Genomic DNA, 22,624 nt, shown 5'->3' with positions numbered 1-22,624 from the left:
TCTCCTCCTCTCCCTTTTCTTGTTTTTGAAAGTTCTCGAAAAGCCATAGTGATAAAAATTGGTAATCCAACAAAATACTAGTTGTGTCTATATATAAAGCCTCCATTTACATCTACACAGCAGATGTAGTGTGCTGTAGAGTTGTCCAGCTAGCTGGAAAATAGCCATGGTGCAGGAGTGCAGAGCTCTTTCAGCTAAATCATGCTAATATTTGAGACATAAATTATAAGTGTGTGGAAATGTGTTTTTGATTAATGTTGGATAATCTAAGTTTATGATTCAATCCATGCTAGAGCCTTCTAGAAACATCCACATTTTTACTGACAGTGATGACTTCTGTTTAATCTTGACATTTCATGGTCTACCAGTTTTTAATCCATTTAATAGGGGGTTCTTAATTTGTATGCAGATTTTTTAATCAAAATACTGTCAAAACACTGAAATGCAACAGTGAAATTGGAACATAGTCACACTGTTACCTTTTTCTCCCCCTTGCCTATAAAGCAATAAGAGATACGGCTTGGCAAAACTTTTATATTCCATTACTCCTGTCAACCTAGTATGTAATATCTACCTGTCCTTTCTTTAAGTAGTCTTCTTTATAGTCTTTCATTTTTTGGTGTGCATCGTGTCTTTTAACTAGATGCTTGGTCATATCATAGAATGGTTTGAGTTGGAAAGGACCTTAAGATCATCCAGTTCCAACCCCTTGCTATGGGCAGGGATGCCTCACAATAGACTATGTTGCCAGAGGCTCTGTCCAGCCTGGCCTTGAACACTGCCAGGGATGGAGCATTCACAACTTCCCTGGGCAGCCCATTCCAGTGCCTCCCTACCCTCACAGTAAAAAACTTCTTCCTTGTATCTAACCTGAACTTCCCGTTTCAATTTAAACCCATCACCCCTTGCCATGTCACTACAGTCCCTGATGAAGAGGCCCTCTCCAGCATCCTTAGAGCAATCTGGAAAGCTCCTTGATGAATTTTTAGTTCTTTCAATGAAGCTTCATAAATTAAAAGCATGTTGGATTGGGAAGTATTTCGTTATAGCATAGTATGAAATCATCATCTGGTATTTTCTCAAAATCCAGAATAATTTATTGCTTTTCTATTCTAATATATAAGATGTCACTTTTCTCATTTGCATAACTTACCTGTTATTAAAACCCATTTTCTTACTAATATACTTAAATGAAGAAAAAATTTTACACACTTTTGTTACTACTTTAGATTTACTTGGGGCCATTTTTTATTTTCCTTTTGTCTACTTCATAGGCTGGCATTTTCTGTTTATACCCATTTCCCCTCTAAGTAAAGTTATTTTTAGTTAACACAACTTTTTCCAAATGCAAGATATAGATCTTTTGGGGTAGCTGGTGAAATTATGTTGTAATTCCTAATTGTCACTCATTTGGATTCAGTTCGGCTGGGCCAGGGACTAGGAAATGTGCATTATTGAAGCTCTTCACACAAAGAAGTTAAATCATTTGCCATGTTCTATGTATAACCCGTGAGGGTACAGCTGATGTGGTTCAAGATATTCCTTCCACTGTCATGCATTAAGATGAAGCTTATTAAAACTTATATAAATACTGATTTAAACAGTCAGTATTTATATAATAATGATGGATGAGCTGAAGCATTTCTCTCTATATAAATTAAGATTGCTTTTTATTAGCGCTTTACCAAATTTAATGTTTGCTTCCTCAAATAAGTATCATTCTTTTGTTTGGCTTTAAGTTGCACTCTAATTTCTAGCAGAATTCTATCAGAAAAGATTTTAAAATATGAAATATTCAGGGATCTGTCACAGTTACTCTTTATTCTTCAGTCTCACATCTGTTATTTTGCATTTGATTATGATGCAGACAGTATCACCAGCAGATAATATATGAATGTAATTTATTTCTTGTTCCAAGATACTTTTATTGTTATCTAGTAACTTCTTCTCAGGTGTTTAATATTGGAGAGATAACGTATCTGCGTAGTGCTACTCTTGCAGCTTTGTTATTTTTCAGCAGTAGCTCATTGCCTTGGTTTTCTTGTATGCATGTACTTTTTGTAACTGTGCTGAGGACTTTTCATGCTCTCAATAACAGCTCATTGTTTTGCAGTAAGCTAAGATTCTGTAGGGTTGGCAAGTGAATGACTTCAGCACTATCCTGTAAGTGACACAAAATTGTTTTAATAAAGAATACTTACCTGCTTTTCAAAGTGAAGGTACTTACAGAATCGTAGAATCGTGGAATGGTTTGGATTCAAAGGGACCTTAAAGCTCATCCAGTTTCCACCCTCTATCACAGGCAGAGACACCTTCCACTAGAACAGGTTGCTTCAACCCCCATCCAGCCTGGCCTAGAACAGTTACTGGGATGGGGCAGCTTCTCTGGGCAACCTGTTTCTAGGTGATTTTATTTTATACTACATTTTTCTAAAGCAGTTTTAAGTTGTTCCTATGACCTTTACTATGGAAAAAGGCAGGTTTCTTTCTTAGTGCTCCAGTGCTCTTGTCACAGTATTTGAAGCACTTCATAAAACATGAGAATTTAATCATGTACTGTAACATTTATAATCTCTCTGATTTATTATGGCATTATGAAGGAATTCCAAGGAGCTAAGTTTTCCAGTGGGAGGTGAATGTAGGAAAGGGGGGAAGAAGGGAATTAATTGTTGAAGAAGTTTGGGTTTTACTGCATTCTTGCACTTGGCCTCTTAATTGGTTTTAGAAGTCTCCTTGGGTTTTAGCTAGACTTATCCATGTAGCTCCTGAATCACCTCTCTGGTGAGGTTTGGTTTTGTTGGTTTCTACAGAAAATGCTTTTCCTTTGGGATTTGTTCTCCGAGAGCTTTCAGAAACTTTGTCTTTGGTTTCCTTGGGATGGTATTACTTTCTTCTGTACTGCAGGTGTTTACTTAACGTTTTCTATTTCATGTATATTAATCAGTTCTCAGAGTGGCATTTAGTATTTATCAGTTCATTTTTAACACAACCAGCTATTATAAAATAGAACATTATAAAATGATTTTTACTCAACAGATCGGTGAAGCTCTTGAACCTCCCAACCAGTCTCCGACCTCACAAAGTGAAAAGTCTGCTTGGTCAGAATGTGTCAACCAAAAGCCCCTTCATATATTCTCCAATTATTGCGCACAGTCGTGGGGAAGAAAGAAGTAAGAAAATAGGTGAGAATATTTTTCATCATTTTCCATTGTTTTGTTAAATTAGAAAATCTTCCTTGGTCAAGGAAAGCAAATATGTACATTCCTTTCTTGTGTTGGAAATAATCAGCTTCTTAGCCTACAGTCCTGAAGGAGCAAGGCTTTGTTTTCTGTGAGACAGTTTCACATTCAAAAGAGGAGTAAAGTCTCAGAGATGATCAAATTGATCTTCAGAGGAGATAAACTCCTTTTATTTCCATCTCAAGCAAAAGAGAAATCAGGGAAAACTTACTTCTGACACATTCTGTTCAGCAGTAGCCAGCTTAGCCAGTTAACATGTGTAACCCTACGATAGATGCATTGCTGGGGTTTCTCCTTTTCTGATAAGCATATCATGATGAACATGAAGAAATAAGGATGAAGGACCTGCAGTTTCTTGGATGAAAGATGCAAATCTGTAGGAAACTGGCCTGAGATCGTTCACCACCTATGGAATCCCAGTGTTAGACTGCTTGGATTTTAAAATCGGTTTTCAGTTTATCTCTTTCAGGAGAAAAAAATGCATCTAGCTGGTATCTTATTATGATTTAACCTGCATTTTGTGAAATGGTTCAAGTTCGGATTTGTATATGTGCTCTGTGTACCATAGGAGTTTTGTATTCTACAGGGCAGTATCTCCTTTTACATTTTTATTTAGCCTAAGGAGATGTCTGAACTGTGTGTGTTCCTGTAAAGCATTTGTCTTTTTAAGTACATACACAGTGTGTTCACTTTTAAAAGCCTTTAATGTTTCGTTCAAAGTTTTGCAAACAAAGGAATATACAAAATAGAATCAGATACTTCCTTTGAAAGGAGATGGGAAATTTAATGGACTTTGAAACTAATGAGAATATTTTAATTGCATGTATTTAATGAAAAGCAATGCCATTAACAAATGAACAGTGTTTTTCTTACATGGAAGTATGTAAGCCATATTTTGGTTAAATTATTGTTAGAGCAAAGGAAGTCAAGTACTGCTGACAAACCGAAGCAAAACAAAATTCTTTAGGAAGTCTTGAGGAAATGCTTTCAGCTTTTCAAGCTTTTCTGTTTGGAAACAATAAATGGGATAATTATTTTCTGGTTAAATTGCTTTAATTGTATGCTTGTCATAAGAAATAAACCTGCTGATTTTGACATAAATTTTTCTTTGTTGTTTTAAAATGCTGATAGTCTAAAGCAGAAAGAATGCATAATGTAGCTCCATTAGTGAATCTGGCAACTAATGTCATACCTATATTAGATGCTATAAATATAGCTGTTTACCTAGGACCACATAGCCTGGTTTTACCTTTCCTTTCCTTTCGAAAGCTTTTCCCCTAGGGAAGCACTTCTGTAGCATTGCCCTGGTGTCTTTTGCATGGGGTAGCTACATCTTCTGGAAAGGAGACCAGAAGTAGCTAATGAGATCTCAACACTTCATAGGAAAGGAAGCCCAGACAAGATAATCTAGCACCCTGTCTAGTTGCATCTTGAAAAGCCCTAATAATGTGGACTCAGCATATCTCTGGGGAGGTTGTTCCAGTGAGTGATCATTCTCACTGTAAGAAATTTCTCTTATTATTAGATGAAACCTCTCTTGATGCAGCTTGTACTCATTGCCCCTTGCCTTCTCCATCTGTTTCCTTGTGAAGAGAGCCTCTATCTTCTTTGTAGCAAGCCTGTAGGTACTGGGATATTGACAAGTTCCCCCTGAGCGTTCTCTTCCCTAGGGAGTAAGAGACCTAACTCCTTCAATCTTTCCTTATGTGGTTGTTTCAGCATCCTCTTGATCATTTTTGTGGCACTCCACTGCATTCTGTCCACATCTGTCTTGAACTGTGGGGACCAGAACTGGATGTAGTACTGCAGGTGTGCCTGACAATGGCTGAGTAGAGTAGGAAGATCACATCTCTGCTAGCAATGCCCCTGCAAATGCAGCCCAGGGTCCAATTCACCTTTGTTGCTGCAGCAGCATGCTGGTGGCTCCTGTTCAGCTTGTCCACCAGGACCCCCTGCTCCTTTCAGCAAAGTTGCTCCTCAACCATCTAAAGATCCTGGCCTGTACTGGGCTCTTTGGTTATGTCATTGCAGGTGCAGGGCATTGTACTTGTCACATCTTTGGACACTACCCTTCCAAGTTCATTAGTTTAAAGCAAGACTGGCAAGTCAGCCAAGCCCCTAGTGAAGGTTCTCCTGCTCTTCTTGGTAGTGAATCCTGACTCTCCCCATTAGGCTGTATTTGTTGAAGGACTTGCCATGATCATAGAAATCAAGGCCCCAGTGACAATACAAGCCCTGAAGGCAGGTATTAATCTGCATGATGGATTGACTTCTGCCTGCACCCCTGTCTCTGATTGGCAAGGCAGAGAAGAAAATCACTTGTGCTGCCAGGGAGTATATTCCAGGGATCATACCTGTAAAATTTAAATGATCCTAGAATCCTTTCTTTTTGGAAGGAAAGGCAGATTAAAGTACCAGACAAATCAGTGGTTTGTGTTTAATACTTCGATGAAATCAATAGTTTCTGACATGTTCTCATTTTCCAGAATCGCTTTTTTACACAGTTATATTGATGAAAGCGTTTTCAGGAAAAACATTCCAATCTTGTGGTAGTTCTTACAGTGTAGAAATTGATTTAGAAGCACTGAAGTGCCTACTTTGGCTGCTACAAGTGCTTATGTTGATTCAGTCAAGCATAATGGGGCTTCAGTGCTTAGATCCCTTTGAAGCTCTGTACTATACCTCTTTTGAGGAGTAAATGATTCTTTTGGGGACTGCCGAATGCATAGGACATTGTGGACATTAATAAGTAGTTAAATAAAAAGAAATTTAGAGAACATCCCTTAGAATTGTGCTTTTGAACATTTTGTTTTAATCATCAGTTTTGCTTTTCAGCTTTCATAGTAGTAGAACTTGTTAACAGCTCAGAATGTATGTTTTTAATTTCCGCTACCATTAATTGCAGTTAAACATTAGCATTAAGTACATCTCCCTTGAGCTCTCTAATATTGCTTGCAAAATGTAATCAGGTAGTAAATGGTTGTGAATGTACAATTAGAGAACAGATGGTTTCAACTGTGAATTACAGTCTTAATAATATATGTATTTTTTACTGGACACTTTCAAATATCCTAGTAAAAAAGAGTAACACATGTTAAAATTGAGTAAACTAGTAAAGGTTAATCCATTAATGTTATAGATTAGCTTATAGTCATGATTAATGTAACCAAACCGGTTAAACCACCTTTGTTTAATTTGGACTGCAGGTCCTCAGCTTGTATGGAGGATCTCATCACGTTCAGGTTTAAGTCTGAATGTCAGGTGCATGTGGTTAGCTGTGAGAAATATGGAAGGCAGACAAGACCTTGTGGGCTGAAAAGGTTATGAAGTGCTGGTGTAAAATAATCTGTCTGCATTGAGCAGTTCCTTAGAACTTTCATCCCTGCTGCTGCCAACACTTCCATAAACTTCTTGCCTCTTTAAATAAAAAAACCCACCCAAATTTGGAACTTGGCAGGATGAAGTGCCTTTAAAGTAGAACCTCTGTCTCTTGTTGTGAAATACATACTTTCAGTTGATCTTATTACCTGGTCTATTTTTGTTCATTGTTTTTCCTAAGTATTTTCACAAGTTACCTTATTTCTTAATGCTTAAGTCTTCCATTTAGTCAGCCTCAGAAAATCTGTATCCATAGAACCTAGTGTCATCTTCTCTTCCCACAGCATCTATTTAGTATTTCCCAAAGAAATTTAATAGGAGAAAACTAAGGTAGCACTTGCTGGTGAGTAGTTGTTTCCTTCTTAATGTAGAAGGATCTTTTATTTACTCCATATCATCAGCTGTGCCTGTATGAAGATTTGTTCCAATTATTTTCAGTTTCCTTCTTCCTGTTGTGTTCATTCCTCATGTAGTTGCTGCTTATCTGAGTTAAATATCCAAGGTAATGTGTACTCTCTACCTAACTCCAAGTACATAAGACTTTAAGTGTTTAACATTAAGGATATGTGTAAGTACTGCTTTGAATGGATGCCCGAGTTAATTTTGCCAATGTAATGTTGGGTTCTTGAACCACTATTACTATTATTTACCCTATTGCTTTGCCTGTGATTTATAGCTTATATCCCACAGTGCATGTGAACAGGACTTGGGTTGTGAAGATTATATGGAGATGTTAATTTAAAACGTAAGATAATACATCAGTCTGACAGCTCAGCTGATGATGGTTTTTTTGACGCTGTGATTAGGTTAATTCCTGCATTAATTTTATAATCATTTCATATAGAGTTCCAATGGGTCCAGGGAGATGTATGTGAAGTTCAGTTGATGGTGTACAACCCTATGCCTTTTGAGCTTCGAGTAGAAAACATGGTAAGTATCTTTCCAAATCTCCACTTTCTGTTATTTTTCTGGAAAACAATTCTCATATGGACTTTTCTAAAATAGTTTAAAAGAACCATTTACCTCAGTATAACCTCAGTTCAACAGTGCAGTACTGTCAATTCTCTCATATTTGTTGGTGATGAGGTATTGAAATGAAAGTCTCTGCTACTCAGTGTTTAAATGTTTTATTGTTACTGACCCATAAATCAATTATCTGCCTTTCTGCACTGACTAGAACTCATGCTACATAATTTATATAGTAGTTTTCAAGTAATAATTATATTCCCAAATTAGTATATATTTGCCACTGTAGTTTAAAAATCTCCATTCGTCTTGATGCCAATTAATTTAAAGGTAAAAAGTCCTCCAACTACCAAAGCAACTTAATTTTCACTCAGTCCTAATCCAGTGTTGTCCTTTATGTTAAATATTTACCTTTAATATTACTTTAAAAAATAAACCCTGTCTCTTAGAGCCTACTGTTAAGTCAGAGAAGAGAAGGCTCAGGGGGGACATTATTGCGCTCTACAACTGTCTGAGGAGGATAGAGTGAGGTGGGGTTGATCTCTTTTCCCAAGTTACAAGTGACAGGGCAAAAGGAAACGGCCTCAAGCTATGCCAGGGGAGGTTTAGATTGGATATTAGGAAAAATATCTTCAGCGAGAGGGTGCTCAGGCACTGGAACAGGCTGCCCAGGGCAGTGGTGGAATCACTGTCCTTGGAACTGCTCACAAACCTTGTAGATGAGTCCCTCAGTGACATGGGTTAGTGGTGGCCTTAGCAGTGCTGAAGTAAATGCTGGATTTGATGATCTTAAAGGTCTTTTCCAGCTTAGTTGATTCTATGTTTCTCTAAGTGAATCAGCATGTCCCTATTTGCTCAGCATTTTTGTTTGTTTGCTTTATTGATAGGTCTACTGCAGTGGCTAGTCAAACAATTTGACTGAAATTACTGGTGATATGGCACATATAATAAAGTGTTTTTCCATGGGAAATGAACATGCCCAAAGGTTGTACTTACACCATAATACAGTTCATTCTTGGAAGCTGACACGCTGATTTCTTCAGCAGCATTTTCTCTAACCCTCACAGAGGCATTCCAAATTGTTAGGAGTGAATAGAAAAAGTAGTTTTAAAGCTCTGCATCAGAAAGGACTCCGTATAGGACTGAATTTATTTAAGAACATTTTGATTTCTGGTCTAATTTCTATTGTGTAAATAATGATGTAATTATATATTTAAAAAACTTTGTGTTTGGGTAATTTCTTAATGAGGAAATTTCTTATGAGTGCTTACACACACTTAAGAACTCAGAATAGTTATTTGCATAGATGTGCATTCCATCCATTCCCTGAGAAAATTAATTGTAGTAGTGTCAATAATTCTTACTGTTAGCGTGATCAAGTTCTGTCTTTGAATTAATATTCTAGTTTCATTGGTAAGCAGAGGTGGAAGCAGGCACAAAAACTAGATACAAATAATTGAAGTGATTAACGTAACTCTTTAGTCAGTGCTCCATAAATAGAGTGCTTTGAGAATTTCTGCTGTGCGCTCGTGTCAGCTCATTGGTAGAAATGAGTTGATTTTGCTTGATTTGTCTGTGGTAGGAAGACTGTAGCCAGCATGTTGAGGAAAGTAATTATTCCCCTCAATTTGGCATGTGAGAGACAACATCTTTAGAACCAATGCCAGTTTTGAGCTCCCTGTACAATAGAAATACTGACATACTTGTGTCAGTCCAGCAGTGTTACCAAGATGTTACCTTGTATACTGGGCTGCATCAAAAGGAGCCTGACCAGCAGGTCGAAGGAGGCGATCCTGCCCCTCTGCTCTGCTCTTGTGAGACCTCACCTGGAGTATTGTGTGCAGTTCTGGTGTCCTCAACATATAAAGGACGTGGAACTGTTGGAACAAGTCCAGAGGAGGCCACAAGGATGATCAGGGGACTGGAGCACCTCCTGTATGAAGATAGGCTGAGAAAGCTGGGGCTGTTCAGCCTGGAGAAGAGAAGGCTGCGTGCAGACCTCAGAGCAGCCTTCCAGTATCTGAAGGGGGCCTATAGGGATGCTGGGGGGAGACACTCTTTATTAGGGACTGCAGTGATAGGACAAGGGGTAATGGGTTAAAACTCAAACAGGGGAAGTTTAGATTGGATATAAGGAAGAAGTTCTTTACTGTGAGGGTGGTGAGGCACTGGAATGGGTTGCCCAGGGAAGTTGTGAATGCTCCATCCCTGGCAGTGTTCAAGGCCAGGTTGGACGAAGCCTTGGGTGACATGGTTTAGTGTGAGGTGTCCCTGCCCATGGCAGGGGGGTTGGAACTGGATGATCTTAAGGTCCTTTCCAACCCTAACTATTCTATGATTCTGTGATTGGCAGGTTGGAGTGTATGACACATGAGGTCAGGTTCGAGAGCTACATCTGCTGAGTTTGTAGAGGAGAGGAATACTGGAGTAATTCCTATTGCTTTCCTTGATTCCAAAGTGGGAAAGTGTAGTACAAATGGAATCAGACTCTTACAGAGGTGCCCAGTGTAAGAGTCAGAGTTGGTGCAGCAATGGAAAACTTTCCTAATAGAAAATTCCCTTTTTTCCAGTCATGGGGGTGATCATACACTAGAACTGGTTGCGCAGAGAGAGCATGGGATCTCCACCTAGCGAAATCTTCAAAACTTGAGCAGTGAAAAACAAACTACTATCCAAGCTGGGACTGTTTTGAGCAGTGAGCTGGGCAGGAGGACCTTTAGCATTTCCTTCCAGCCTAGATTGTTCTTGTTTTCCAGTATCATCTGTGAGCTTTCTAGAATGTGGGATTAGTTATTACTTTATCACAAGAATAAACTGTTCTGGTTTTGTTTTAATAATTCAAAGCATTGTTTAATATTTTAAGATGTTTTGTTTTATTATTAACATGTACTCATGCCTGCAGTCCCCATGCTGCCTTGTTGTCTGATTTCTCATCGTGTATCACACTATATTATATTAGTCTCACAGAATCGCTCATAGCAAGTGTTATCTTTTTCTGTCAGTGGGACTTTCAGCTTGTTTGTCCCATAGCCTTTTTCCTTCTGACTCAGCACCTTACCTTTGCAGTGTGACTACTCATTCAGGCTTATTCCCAATAATGGGCAGTATTAAAAGTTCTCCATTGCTTGATTGCCTTTGTTCTTTACCCTTTTTGTTGTCCACTGTCAATCATCATGTAACTGTCCTGAAATCTGTAGTCTTACAGCTTTATGCTAATTTTCCTCCTTATGTTACAATTCTGATTTCTTGTTCTGTTTGCTTACTCATTTCATGTTAAATGAATTCTGGAAGCATTGATCCAACCTTTTACCATGATACTTTTCCCAGTGTGTCTTCTTGGGGTTTATGGCTGAAAGTTGTGATGGTAAACAACTTAGTATTGAGCCTGAGTCATTAAGGAGAATGATTCCCCATTGAAAGACTTCTCTAGCTTTTCGAATTATTTGAACTATTAATGCCAGGTACATGTAGTTTAATTGAGGTATTTGAAATAAAAGAAATTGAATTTTTAGACTTGACATGAGACTCTGGGCACAAGACTTCGATCAGTGTTGCTTAGATGATGAGCCCTGTACTATATGCAGAGTTGATGGAATTTTTGTTTTATTGCTCTCAAAGCACTTTGCCTTTCTTGTTCCTACTGTTTATTCTCTGTCATGCATATTCAAGATTTTGGACTCTCTTTAAGTAGCCATTTTTCATGTGTGTCCCATTTCTGTGTTACTCTTCTATTTCATGTTATTGTCTGTGTAGTTAGAAGACTGATCCATTGAAAGGTGCAATGGTGTTTGTAAAATGACAAATGAATATGTTTAAATGTGGAAGGGATTCAGGCTGATGACTGTATTTTAGTTGATAAAGTGAAGTTGGGGAGGCCATTGGGATGATCAGAGGAAGTGCTTTAATGAAACTGAGCAGGTATCTGAAATAAGAGTGAGAGTGTGACAAAACTGAGCCTAACTAGCTTTGAATTCAGTGGATTAAACAGATTATTTTTGCTGTCCTGGTGGTGGAGCCCAAGTTAACATGGGATAGAATCATAGAATAGTTAGGGTTGGAAAAGACGTTAAGATCATCCAGTTCCAACAGCCCTGCCATGGGCAGGGACACCTCACACTAAACCATGCCACCCAAGGTTCCTACTGGAGCTGTGGTGTTCAGCTCTAAGTCTATATACCACTTTTTTCCCCAGGAATATTGGTTTCAGCATAAACTCCTTCAAGTATGTGAATGAGAGCCTCTATCTCTTGCAGTTACTAAGACATTTTTCTATGGGGGAAAAAATGATCTTCAGATTTCAGGCCTTCAAAAATAAATCTGGGAAATCTCTGATGGATATTTTTGTACCCTGGGACAAACATTTGAAGTTAAAGAAAGTATGGTCTAGTGAGATCTACTGTTAATAGAAAATGAATGTAAAGATGCATTGCAAGGTGCGTTAAGTCCTCTAAGGTTTTTACTGTTTCCTCTTTTGTTTCTCAAATTTCATATAAAAGAGGATGAAAGAAAAAAAGATTAGAAGGTTTGAGGTACCGTTATTTATTGAGTGAAAGGATTTTTTCCGCACTTACTGTAGCAGATAGAGCCTTGGTTCTGTAAAGGCTACAATATATGCAGAGCAGTGAGTTTCATAAATATTATCAGTATTTAATCAATTATTATAGAACAAAAAATACTACCCCAAAACATAGAATCATTGAATAGTTAGGGTTGGAAAGGACATTAAGATCATCTGATTGCAAGATCCATCTAGTGCTAGCCCTGTCCAGCCTGGCTTTGAGGGATGGGGCATCTACAACATTTCTAGTGCCCAACCATCCTCACAGTAGAGAAGTTCTTTATCTAACCTGAACTTCCCTTGTTTCAGTTTTAACCCATCACCCCTTGTCCTATTGCTACAGTCCCTCCCCAGCATCTTTATAGGCCCCCTTCAGATACTGGAAGCTGCTCTAAGGTCTCCACGCAGCCTTCTCTTCTGGCTGAACAGCCTCAGCTTTCTCAGCCTGTCTCCATACAGGAGGTGCTCCAGCCCCTTATCATCCTTGTGGTCTCCTCTCAACTTGCTCCACCATAGGGATAATGTAATTTATAGTGTGAAGTCATTATTCAAACAGAAAGTCTTTGTTCTGTGGTTCTTCTGTTTGGGCCCTCTATTTATTTGAAGACATCTTAAGTGTGGCATTTTAATTAATGATGCTGTAAGAGTCTATTTTAGATTACTTCATTTTTGTAAACTTCCAAACTATAATAGCAAAGAACTCCACATTAAGGTTGAAAAATACCATCTAAAATCTTGATAAGTCTTTATAATCAGTCCCATAACTTAGTTTATGATCATTCGAATTGTTTCCATGAACCACTCTTTAGTGAATACACATCTTTATACTGCTCCTGCCATATTGAGAGGATATTTACTTACTGATACACTGCATTCAGTTCAAGCTATATTGGGCAAAAATATGCACAAGAAAGGTGAGGGGGAGAAGGATAAAAATGATCATGTTTGGTGTTTTCTAGGTCTGCCTAAAATAACCTTACTAGAAATAGTAGGGAAATCTTTATTTTAAATAAACCTCTGAACCATTTTGTGTAAAGTATTTGAGGACATTATATAAAGCACATTCAGCATAAAAACTAACTTTGAAGGCAGTGTTACGTTAAAAAAAGAATGGTTGTATTTCAGGATTGGTAAGTAAAGCCTAAAAAAAGCAGCTACGTACTGGTATTGTTTTAACAGCATCCCCAAATGCTACCATTTGCATCCAAGTCGTTTTGTTACTCTAAAACTAAATCGCAGTTTGAAGTGATTGAAAGACATGCTGTGATAATAGCATGCATATATTCACTAAGACAGTTTAAATTGCTTTGTAAGAATGCAAGGAAATATAAGATAGTTTTTTGTATGTGTGTATGATTCATATATTCCCTGAAGAAAGTCTTGTATCTGGGTAACTTTTCCTATAAGATCAGAAAGAGCAATGATTACTAAGCAATTCATAAATATTATTACTTGAAATAAGGAATAAGCCTCTAGGGGAAAGAAATCTAGCACTTATTTCCTTTCTTTTGTATGTCTGATATGTTTGGCTAAAGGATGCGACAGTACTTCAGCCTTGACTTGATTTTCACTGTTAATCTAAACAATTTTTAGGCACCAGAGGGCAATGTTGGGCAAATATTGCTGATTCCTGCTATTCAGCAAACGGCGTTATTGGAAATGTCTTTCCGTCATTGTAGATCTGTCATTGTCTTTTTAAACTTGTTTGTGTGGGTTAAGTTTTAAGAGTAAGCATCTTGATTTCAGTTTATATCTGGAACTCAGAAGCCTAATTGAGGTTTATATTGGATTTTGTCCATTTCAGTGAGTTTTTATATTTTCATAATACCTTTACTTTAAAAACTTAAAGTTCTACTGAATACTAAAACTCTTAAGATGAAAGAAGTGAATGTTCTGTTCTCTTTTATGGGATAATAAGTTTGAAGCTGTTTTATTTCTAGTCCAGGCATAGTTTGTGCTTAGTGTAGGTGTTTTGGCATTTGCATTGCATTAGTTCTATAGAAAATCTCTTTGTTTTCATGGGTTTTGTTGTTAAAGAATAGACTGAGAATGCATTCTTAATGCATTGTGAGAAAAATACCTTGTGCTGAGGACTTATTTTGCTTTAGCAGGTACCTGGGATCAACATGCTGTTATTGCAATCAGCATGATCCAAGGGTGTCATTTTGATATCATTTCAGGGGTTAGGGAACTATGTACACTGAAGATAGCATTTTCTTTTTCTTGACTATTACTAAATCATTTTAATACCATCACTTTTAATACTCTTAATAGTAACTTCCTTCTTATCCATAAGCACATGCATGTTTTGGATGATTTTACTCCAGATGCATTCATGTGGCCTTTTGTCTATTACTATCTCTCTTTATCTTGATTTTTGTCTGGATTTTGCCTGCTGTTAGTGCACTGCTCTTAAATGCTTTGGCAGTGAAGGTGCTTTCTGTCACATGTGGGCTGCAATCACTGATTCTCCTGAGCCTTGACCATTAGCCTTTAAAAATATTACCACTGATTTAATTTTTCTCAGGTCATTTCCCTGTTTTATTTACTTTCATGGTTGTGGTCTTTAGTTTCTCCAGTTTCTCGGATCCATTCCAAGCCCTAATTCCCTGCAGTAAGTAAGGGAGCTCATAAGTGTCATAGCTCAAAACTCTTAGTTGGGCAGTAAGGATTTGACTGGCATCTTTGGGGTCAGATGGCAGCCTGTATATGTGCACATATGGCTACTTTAGATGAACTTCCTGAGGCTGTGCTGGTTTATGGCCACCTTTCAAATTATTTTTTCCTTTACAGGACCCTAAAGGGTTTTCAGGGCTATGTCTTCCCATGCACCCCCTCCATTCAGTTTGATAGTGGAGGATGGGGGACTAATTCTTACTAAGTAAGAGCACAAGACTGATTATACTGCAAGAAGTGAAACAGTTGTATATAAATGTATGTCCTTACATCCAGCTTGATTAAAAATGTGAAGCAGAGGAGTAAGGATGTGGAGAAATCTCGCTCACTGCTTCCCTGTCCCCCTTGCCTGAAGGAAAACTGGGCTAATTAGGACCATGTGTTAATGAGGAGCTTCCCATATTTTTGAGAGAAGTGATCTGACTATGGTTTCACAATGGCATTGTAAGTAGTGTTTTGTATATGTTTGTAGGCACTTTATAGACTGGCTAATTTGAGGAATTAGCTAGTAATGGAAAAATAATGATGTGTATTGCTTCTTTCAAGATAAGTCCAATGCAGTATTAGGAGAAAGTTTTAACTGGAAGGGCTTTCCGGTTTAAAGACTGCGTTAAATTACCTAATCCTCTCTTAGACACTACCACTGAGGGACATTCTAAAACTCTCTAGATAAACATACTGGCAATGTTTAATGTGGAGTTGGCTCTACTCCAGAGTATGTAGGTGGATTAAAAAATATTCAGAAGTCCCTATCAGTTTATCATATTTACATTTGCTATAGCTGATACTGAACAAGACATTGGAGGGTATTTTTTTTTTGGTCATTGATGTCTTTCTAGGTCTTCTAAGTAGTTGCATGGAAATATTTAGTTGAGGTGAACCTGAATAATTCAAATATATTTGGATATTTGGCCGAGTGATAGCTTAGTGCTTTTGGGACTGAAATATTCTTACAAAGCCTTCTGTACCTGTTTTCACAGTGAGTTTTGGAGAGCATATAGGGTCACCTTTGTTTATGTTCTGAGATTTGCTTCAGCCACAGCAAAAGCAGAATGATTATGAAGAACACTGCGGCTAAATCAGTATTAATGTGAATGTTCACCCCATTTCTGTGGGGTGAATCTCATGGAAGGATTCATGTTCAGTCACATACTATCAATTTTGTTTCATCATATCCAGTATTAGTTTGTATTGGCTAGTTACTACAATAATTATTTTAACCTCCTTAATCATTCCAGCCAGTATTGATGTTTGATTTCCACTGTCCAAAATATAAACATATATATAAGGAAAGTCATAGGTACAGTTAAGCACAGGTACCAGCTGTCACCATGCAGACTGTATCACTCGTTCTTTTTACTGTGTTTGGATATCAGTAGGTATTAGTTTTTCTTACCTCATTCCCACCTCAGATCCTGAAACACATTCCACAGCTGAATACAAATCTTGCCCTGATTCTAGATGCATGCTTCAGTCACTGGAACTTAAAACCCAAAGTAACTGCTATGAGCAAATGGGAATAAATCGTAAAAGTTTGGGTGATGTAATGCAAGGCATTAAAATAGAAGTACATATCATAAAAAGGTAAGTGTACAGCATACATGGATTAATCTGTGTAATATGACCTTTTCCAGGGTCTCCTGACAACAGGAGTAGAATTTGAATCTCTTCCTGCGGCTCTTTCTCTACCTGCAGAATCTGGTCTCTACCCGGTTACTCTTGTTGGTGTTCCTCAAACTACTGGGCAGATCACTGTCAATGGTAAGGGGTGTCTTCAGTCATTCTCTTTGTACCAAAACAACTGTGTGTTTTACATCTCCGTGGATTACATAAATTAGTATGCCATGTATATATTTATCACTCTAAGTTCTCCTCACTATTTTAAAGCAAAACCAAAAAAGACATGTTTTCTATATGAGATTTCATTAAAAGCATGGCCTGATAAGGTGCTTGCTTGCAACAGCAGTAATGAACACATGCTTACAATATCTCATGTATGAGAAGAAAAGGGTAATGAACACAAACGCTCCTTTATTAACACTTTCATTAGGAAAGCTTCCGAGGAGGATTACTTGAAGCTTTTCATAAGAAAGCAGAAGATAATCTTGCAGTTGTTTTTTCTTAATTAACTGTGTTCATGTAAGATGACAGAATTTTTTGCAGATTGTTTCTGTAGAATCTAGCCAATGCGTGCAGTGTGCTGCAGTTGAGATATCGTGTCACTAATAAGCCTAAATAAAATGGTGTTTGTAGTAAGTAAAGAGAATCAAAGAGCTTTTGTAGAAGACGAGCCCATCAGTCTCCTTGAAAAGGAGGTATATGTGAAGATGATAGATTCAACATGTACTGGGACTGAATCATCTTAACAACACACAATTTTAGGTACCTGTTCCTGGAATAAAAGAGTTACAGGGAAAAAAGCATTTTGATAAAGCTAAACACCAGAAGAAGATGGCCTTGAACTTGAAGGAACACTGTGCTCACAGATTTTTACTTAAGTGCTTTTCTGTCTACTCATAAAATGACTCTTCATATGATTTCTTTTCTTTTTCCAGAAACTGTTTCGGTAAATACAGAATAGAATCAAAGCATTCAGAACATTTGTGCAGTAGTTGTCTGCTTTTAGTTCCACATACTAAAAATATATTGCAAGTAAAGGAGTTGATTTCTGTACTTGGTGGATGTTTGTATGTCAGTGTATCAAAGTTTCCTACAGATACAGTATATATATATATATATATATATATATATATTGTCTGGTAAGGAATTGAAGTGCAGGTGCTTTACTTCTAAAATTAACGTTTTAGAGGATCAGCTGTGGTCTTTTATGGCGGGTGTGTAGATTTATAGAATGGTTTGGGTTCTGCTACACCAGGTTGCTCCAAGCCCCTGTGTCCAACCTGGCCTTGAACACTGCCAGGGATGGGGCAGCCACAGCTTCTCTGGGCACCCTGTGCCAGCGCCTCAGCACCCTTACAGGGAAGAGCTTCTTTCTATTATCTAATCTAAATCTCTCAGTTTAAAGCCAATCCCCTTTGTCCTATGCTCGTGTGCCATAGTAAAAAGTCCCTTTCCAGCTTTCTTTTGGCCTCCCAAGTTACTGGAAGCTGCTGTAAGGTTTCCTCAGAGTCTTCTCCAGGCTGACCCAGCCCAGGTCTCTCTGCCTGGCTCCAGAGCAGAGCTGCTTCAGTCCTCACAGCATCTCCATGGCCTCCTCTGGACTTGCTCCAACAGCTCCACATCCTTTTTATGCTGGGGGCCCCAGAACTGTATGCAGGGATGCAGGGGGGTCTCATGAGAGCAGAATAGAGGGTGCAAATTACCTCCTTTCACCTGCTGGTCCAGCTTCTTTCAATACAGCCCTGGGTACTAGGCAGCCCAGGCTTTCTGGGCTGGTGTCTCTATGTGGCTGTGCATATATGTATGCATATATACTTCTTTTTTTTTTTTAAAAAAACTAAATAATTTCCTTTAACATTCTTTTAGCTTCTGGATACAGTTGATACTCTTGCCTATAAACAGTTTTCGGAGGATGTAGGGAACTACATCCTTGAAGGCTAGCAAGTTTTAAGTGCACCCATGGATTAGGTGATGTCATATGAAGTCTTTATCTCTATACCTTGTGTTGTCATGGGAGTTTTAAGGTTTTGTTTGTTTTTTATCTTACATCTCACAGATAGAAAGCCATACATGACTGTTGTTTGTATATTGTCATGTAATTATAAATGTTGTTGTTTAGGAGGTTTGAAAACCTTTTGCATACCTTTGCGTCCTGAGAAGGTTTTCCTTTAGGGAAGGTGGTGATTTGAGTAGAAGTAATATTGGCAAGATCTGACTGGTAAGCTCAGTACTTTTAGACCTTTCAGAATACAGAAATACTTACAGAATACTGGTGTTTTCTTCTAAAAATCAGGTTACCACACTTCAGTTTTTGGTGTCTTCAGTGACTGCCTTCTGGACAATCTGCCAGGAGTCAAGACCAATGGCTGTACTGTTGAAGTCATTCCAGCTTTGCCAAGGCTGCAGATCAGTACCTCCCTTCCAAGGTGAGAAACTGAATTTCAAGGTTGATTTTATCTGGTCTTATTTAAGCATTAGTCACATACTGAATAAAACCTCTTTTTTCTGAGTATATAATCAGTGCTTTAGTAAAATAAGACACAGGCTGTATCCCTGCTATTTACTTTAGGATATAAATCTGAGGTTTTTGTTTTACTGGTTAAAACCTTGTGATTTCAGAGAAAATATTTTGAGGTTTAGTCGAGTGAGGGATGATTAAACCATGTTGTAAAACTGTGTAATGGTCATTCATTGTTAAAATCATACTTCTAAAGGAATGAATCTTTTAAAGGCAAAATGGTCAGAGAATCTTAAAGAGGTAATCCATGGAGTTGTGTAGGTTGGAAAGGGTGCCTCTGGAGGTCATCTGGTCCGGGATCTTGGTCAAAGCAGGGATGGCATTCAGAAGTGCTATAACTTAAATGTTAGATCAGGTTACCCAGTTCATGATCTAGTTAAGTTTTTATTGTTTCCGTGGATGGGGTTTCCCTCTTCTCTGTGGGAAATCAGTTCCAATGTCTGACCACATTTAGAAGAGTAAAAATCACCCCCTCTTCTCTACTTCAAACTGAATCAACTCAGCACTTTGAACCTGACCTTGTGTGTCATGAGCTCTTGCCTCCTCATCATATTGATAACCCTCTTCTTGACTTGCTCCAATATATCAATATTTCTGTTGTTCGGAAGGGGCCCAGACTTGATACCATACTACAGAAACAATATGTTTAAGAGGTACAGGCCTATACACTCATCATAAAGGACAGAGAAGTAGAGTGTGGTTTCATGCAGGTTATTTTGAAGAATGTGGCTGACTAATTCCAGGATTTTAGAGAGAGCTGTAAGACACTGATTCAGTTCACGTTTTGGAACTGTTCAAGCTTCCAGAGCATTCATATGTTAGATTACACACTGATGACTGTATCTGAGTCTCGCCATCCAACTACCATTTTAGAAAGTGTTTTAAAAAAACAGACTTTCAGGTTGGTTTGTTTGTGGTTTTTATTTTTTAATTTATTTAAAATATTCCTTTTATGTATAGTTTACTCAGTAAAGCAAAGGAACCAGTTTGGTTCTCATTTTTCCATACTAAATTCTACTTTGCTGCTGGGGAATGACCTGTGTTGATGGCATTGTATTACAGAGATATAAAAGTAATACCCTGATGAAGACAGCAAAATAATAAAACAGTGCAATTAAGTTACATGTTGGGAAATTCCCTATAAAAATTCTGCTAGACATGGAGTCTGTCTGGTTTAGCTGTGATCAAAATTAATATTGGATAGCTAAAGTTATGAATATGTTAAAGAACATCATAGGTTTGAAATACAGAGGGAATTGAAATTGTTAGATGAGCATAGTAGCTGCTGTTTGCGGGTGTATGTTCAGCTGATAACATGGAACATTAACAAGATTTCTTTGTATCTTGGTGTTAAGCATCTGAAGAAACTAAGAGTTAATTTTAGCTTCAGAGCTCAATCTCAGTTGCTGTGACATCCTTGGAATTCAGGTGCGCTCCTAGCTACCTTGCAGTATGCCAGAGGGGTCTTGTTTGCCATCACTTACTCCTTCTCCCAGCCTCTGTAATACCAGGAAATTGCCTCATGTAACTCCTGTCAACAGTGTTTTATCCTTTGGGTTCTCCAGAGGATGTTGCACTTCTAAAAGACATGGTAAAGAAATGAAACAAAGAACATTCTTCATTTGCAGACAGCAGGATAAAATCTGAATCCAATTTCTTTTATCTTTCCCCAGAGAGGTGGTAGGTGCACCAGACGTGGAGACATTCAGCACCAGGCTGGATGTGGTTCTGAGCAACCTGATCTAGTTGAAGATGTCCCTGCTTATTGCAGGGGGGTTGGACTAGATGAACTTCGAAGGTCTCTTCCAACCCAAACTATCCTGTGATCCTATGATCTTGCTGGTTTGCTTTATGTCTACATTTGCATTGACACCCATCTTGCCAACATTTGATGTTGACCTCTGTTCTTGAGAGAGGGTCTTTTCCTGACACAGCACATTAGTTTTTAGAACTGATGGTCTTTGGAACCTTCATCTGAAGCTGAGCTGATTTTTCTTAATTTTTCACCAAGTTTATTTATTTTTGAAGTATTTTAGATAATCTTGTTCATGTATTTACTGCCTTGTTTCTTTGTAGGTAAAACTGGTCTTAAGTAGGAAAAAGTTTGTTTGAAAGGTCAAAGATAGATATCTGTAATTTCTTCAACAGTTGATTGATCTGATAGTAATTTTTTGGGTATAGTTATATTGGCAAGAATAATTCCAGGCCTTTCTAAGCATACCATAATGTCTTGCTAGAACTGTAAAATCTTTTTTTATTGATCTGTGCTATGGAAGGTCAATTTTATATGCTTAATTTATCAGAAACTGTAATGAAGCTTGCTGTGGGTTGAGACTTTGTTAGTATATATTTTCATCATTCTACTTATGCATAAATTTATATGTATCATATACGTATAGTACATAAAAATATGACACTACTTAGTAAAACAGTCTTGATAAAAAAGCCTTTAAAGTAAGAAAATTGAGGGACGAAAATGCAAAACTATAAATTAAAGAAGTAGTTCTAATATGGATGAGCTTAGACAAATACCGATCATTTTCACAAGAGCCAGAAGGTTTTCAGCCAGTGTGCCAGGTATTATAGGTTGCTTTCTTGATGGGTCCTTTCTAATATACTGAAATAATGGTGCAATACTGTGTGCCCCATCTCTTACCAGTGCATCTCAGTAGTCCTCTCCACTGGATCCTCTGTCTTCCCTTCGTAACGCCTCAGCTATCACACCAGTCCTGTGTTTCTTTTAGTACACCTGCTTGTTACTATTATCTGTATAAAACTATGGTTGTGCCAAACAAAGGTAACAGAATAAAGCAATAGGTGTAGCCACCAGGTCAAAAGAAAAAACTGCTGCTACAGCTGTGGTAAAGTCAAAGCAAAGTTGCAGGTGGGTCCGGACAAGTTCTGAACAGTCATAGAATCAGATTAGTTTGGATTTTAAAGGATATTTAAGGATCATCTAAAGGTCATCTGCACAGCAGGGACCATTTTTCACTAGAGGACGTTGCTCCAGGCCCCTTCCAACCTGACCTTGAACACTGCCAGGGATGTGGCAGCCACAGCTTCTCTGGGCAGTGTCTTGCCACACACACAGGGAAGAATTTTCTCCTAACATCCAATCTAAATCTCCTCTCTGTCAGTTTAAAGCCATTCCCCCTTGTCCTCTCACTACAAGCTTCGACTAAAAAGTTTATGTGATTCTTATAAACCCCCCTTAAATATTGAAAGTCTTCAATAACGTCTCCCTGGAGCCTTCTCTTCACCAGGCTGACCCAGCCCAGCTCTCTCAGCCTGGCTCCAGAGCACAGCTGCTCCAGCCCTTGCAGCATGTTCATGGCTTCCTCTAGACTTGCTCCAACAGCTCCACATCCTTCTTCTGTTGGGGACATAGTTGCTGTACACAGTACTCCAGGTGGGGTCTCATGAGAGTGAAATGGAGGGGGAGAATCATCTCCCTCATCCTCCTGGTCACACTTCTTATGGATGCCGCCCAGGATATGGTTGGCTTTCCAGGCTGCAAGTGCACATCGCTGGCTAATACCTAATACTTCATCTACCATTATACCAGTGACAAACCTCAGTCCTGAGGTCTTGCAAGTCCAGAGCAAAGCAGAAACAAGGTATACAAGAATTAGGATGTCTTTTTAATTTTAAGAAGCTGCACTACAGAAA

At 38.2% G+C, this 22,624-nt stretch overlaps 1 protein-coding gene across 5 annotated transcripts in view; it reads left to right on the top strand.

Moving 5' to 3' along the window:
* The window catches only part of TRAPPC9 (trafficking protein particle complex subunit 9), a 498,862-nt gene that overhangs the window by 50,992 nt on the left and 425,246 nt on the right, over positions 1-22,624 (top strand). For all 5 annotated transcript variants that reach the window (XM_061374152.1, XM_061374153.1, XM_061374154.1 and 2 more), the window contains 4 exons: positions 3,037-3,182; positions 7,462-7,547; positions 16,452-16,578; positions 18,731-18,863. In XM_061374152.1, the coding sequence (XP_061230136.1) occupies positions 3,037-3,182; positions 7,462-7,547; positions 16,452-16,578; positions 18,731-18,863 (492 nt within the window). The remainder of the gene's footprint in view (positions 1-3,036; positions 3,183-7,461; positions 7,548-16,451; positions 16,579-18,730; positions 18,864-22,624) is intronic.

Source organism: Neopsephotus bourkii, unplaced genomic scaffold, assembly GCF_033783945.1.
Source record: "Neopsephotus bourkii isolate Nb327-2 ecotype Australia unplaced genomic scaffold, CSIRO-AGI_Nbou_v1 NB_1637, whole genome shotgun sequence".
NCBI classification, from domain to species: Eukaryota; Metazoa; Chordata; class Aves; order Psittaciformes; family Psittacidae; genus Neopsephotus; species Neopsephotus bourkii.
The sequence above is the reverse complement of the archived record's forward strand: the minus strand, read 5'-3'. Positions and strand labels throughout refer to the sequence as shown.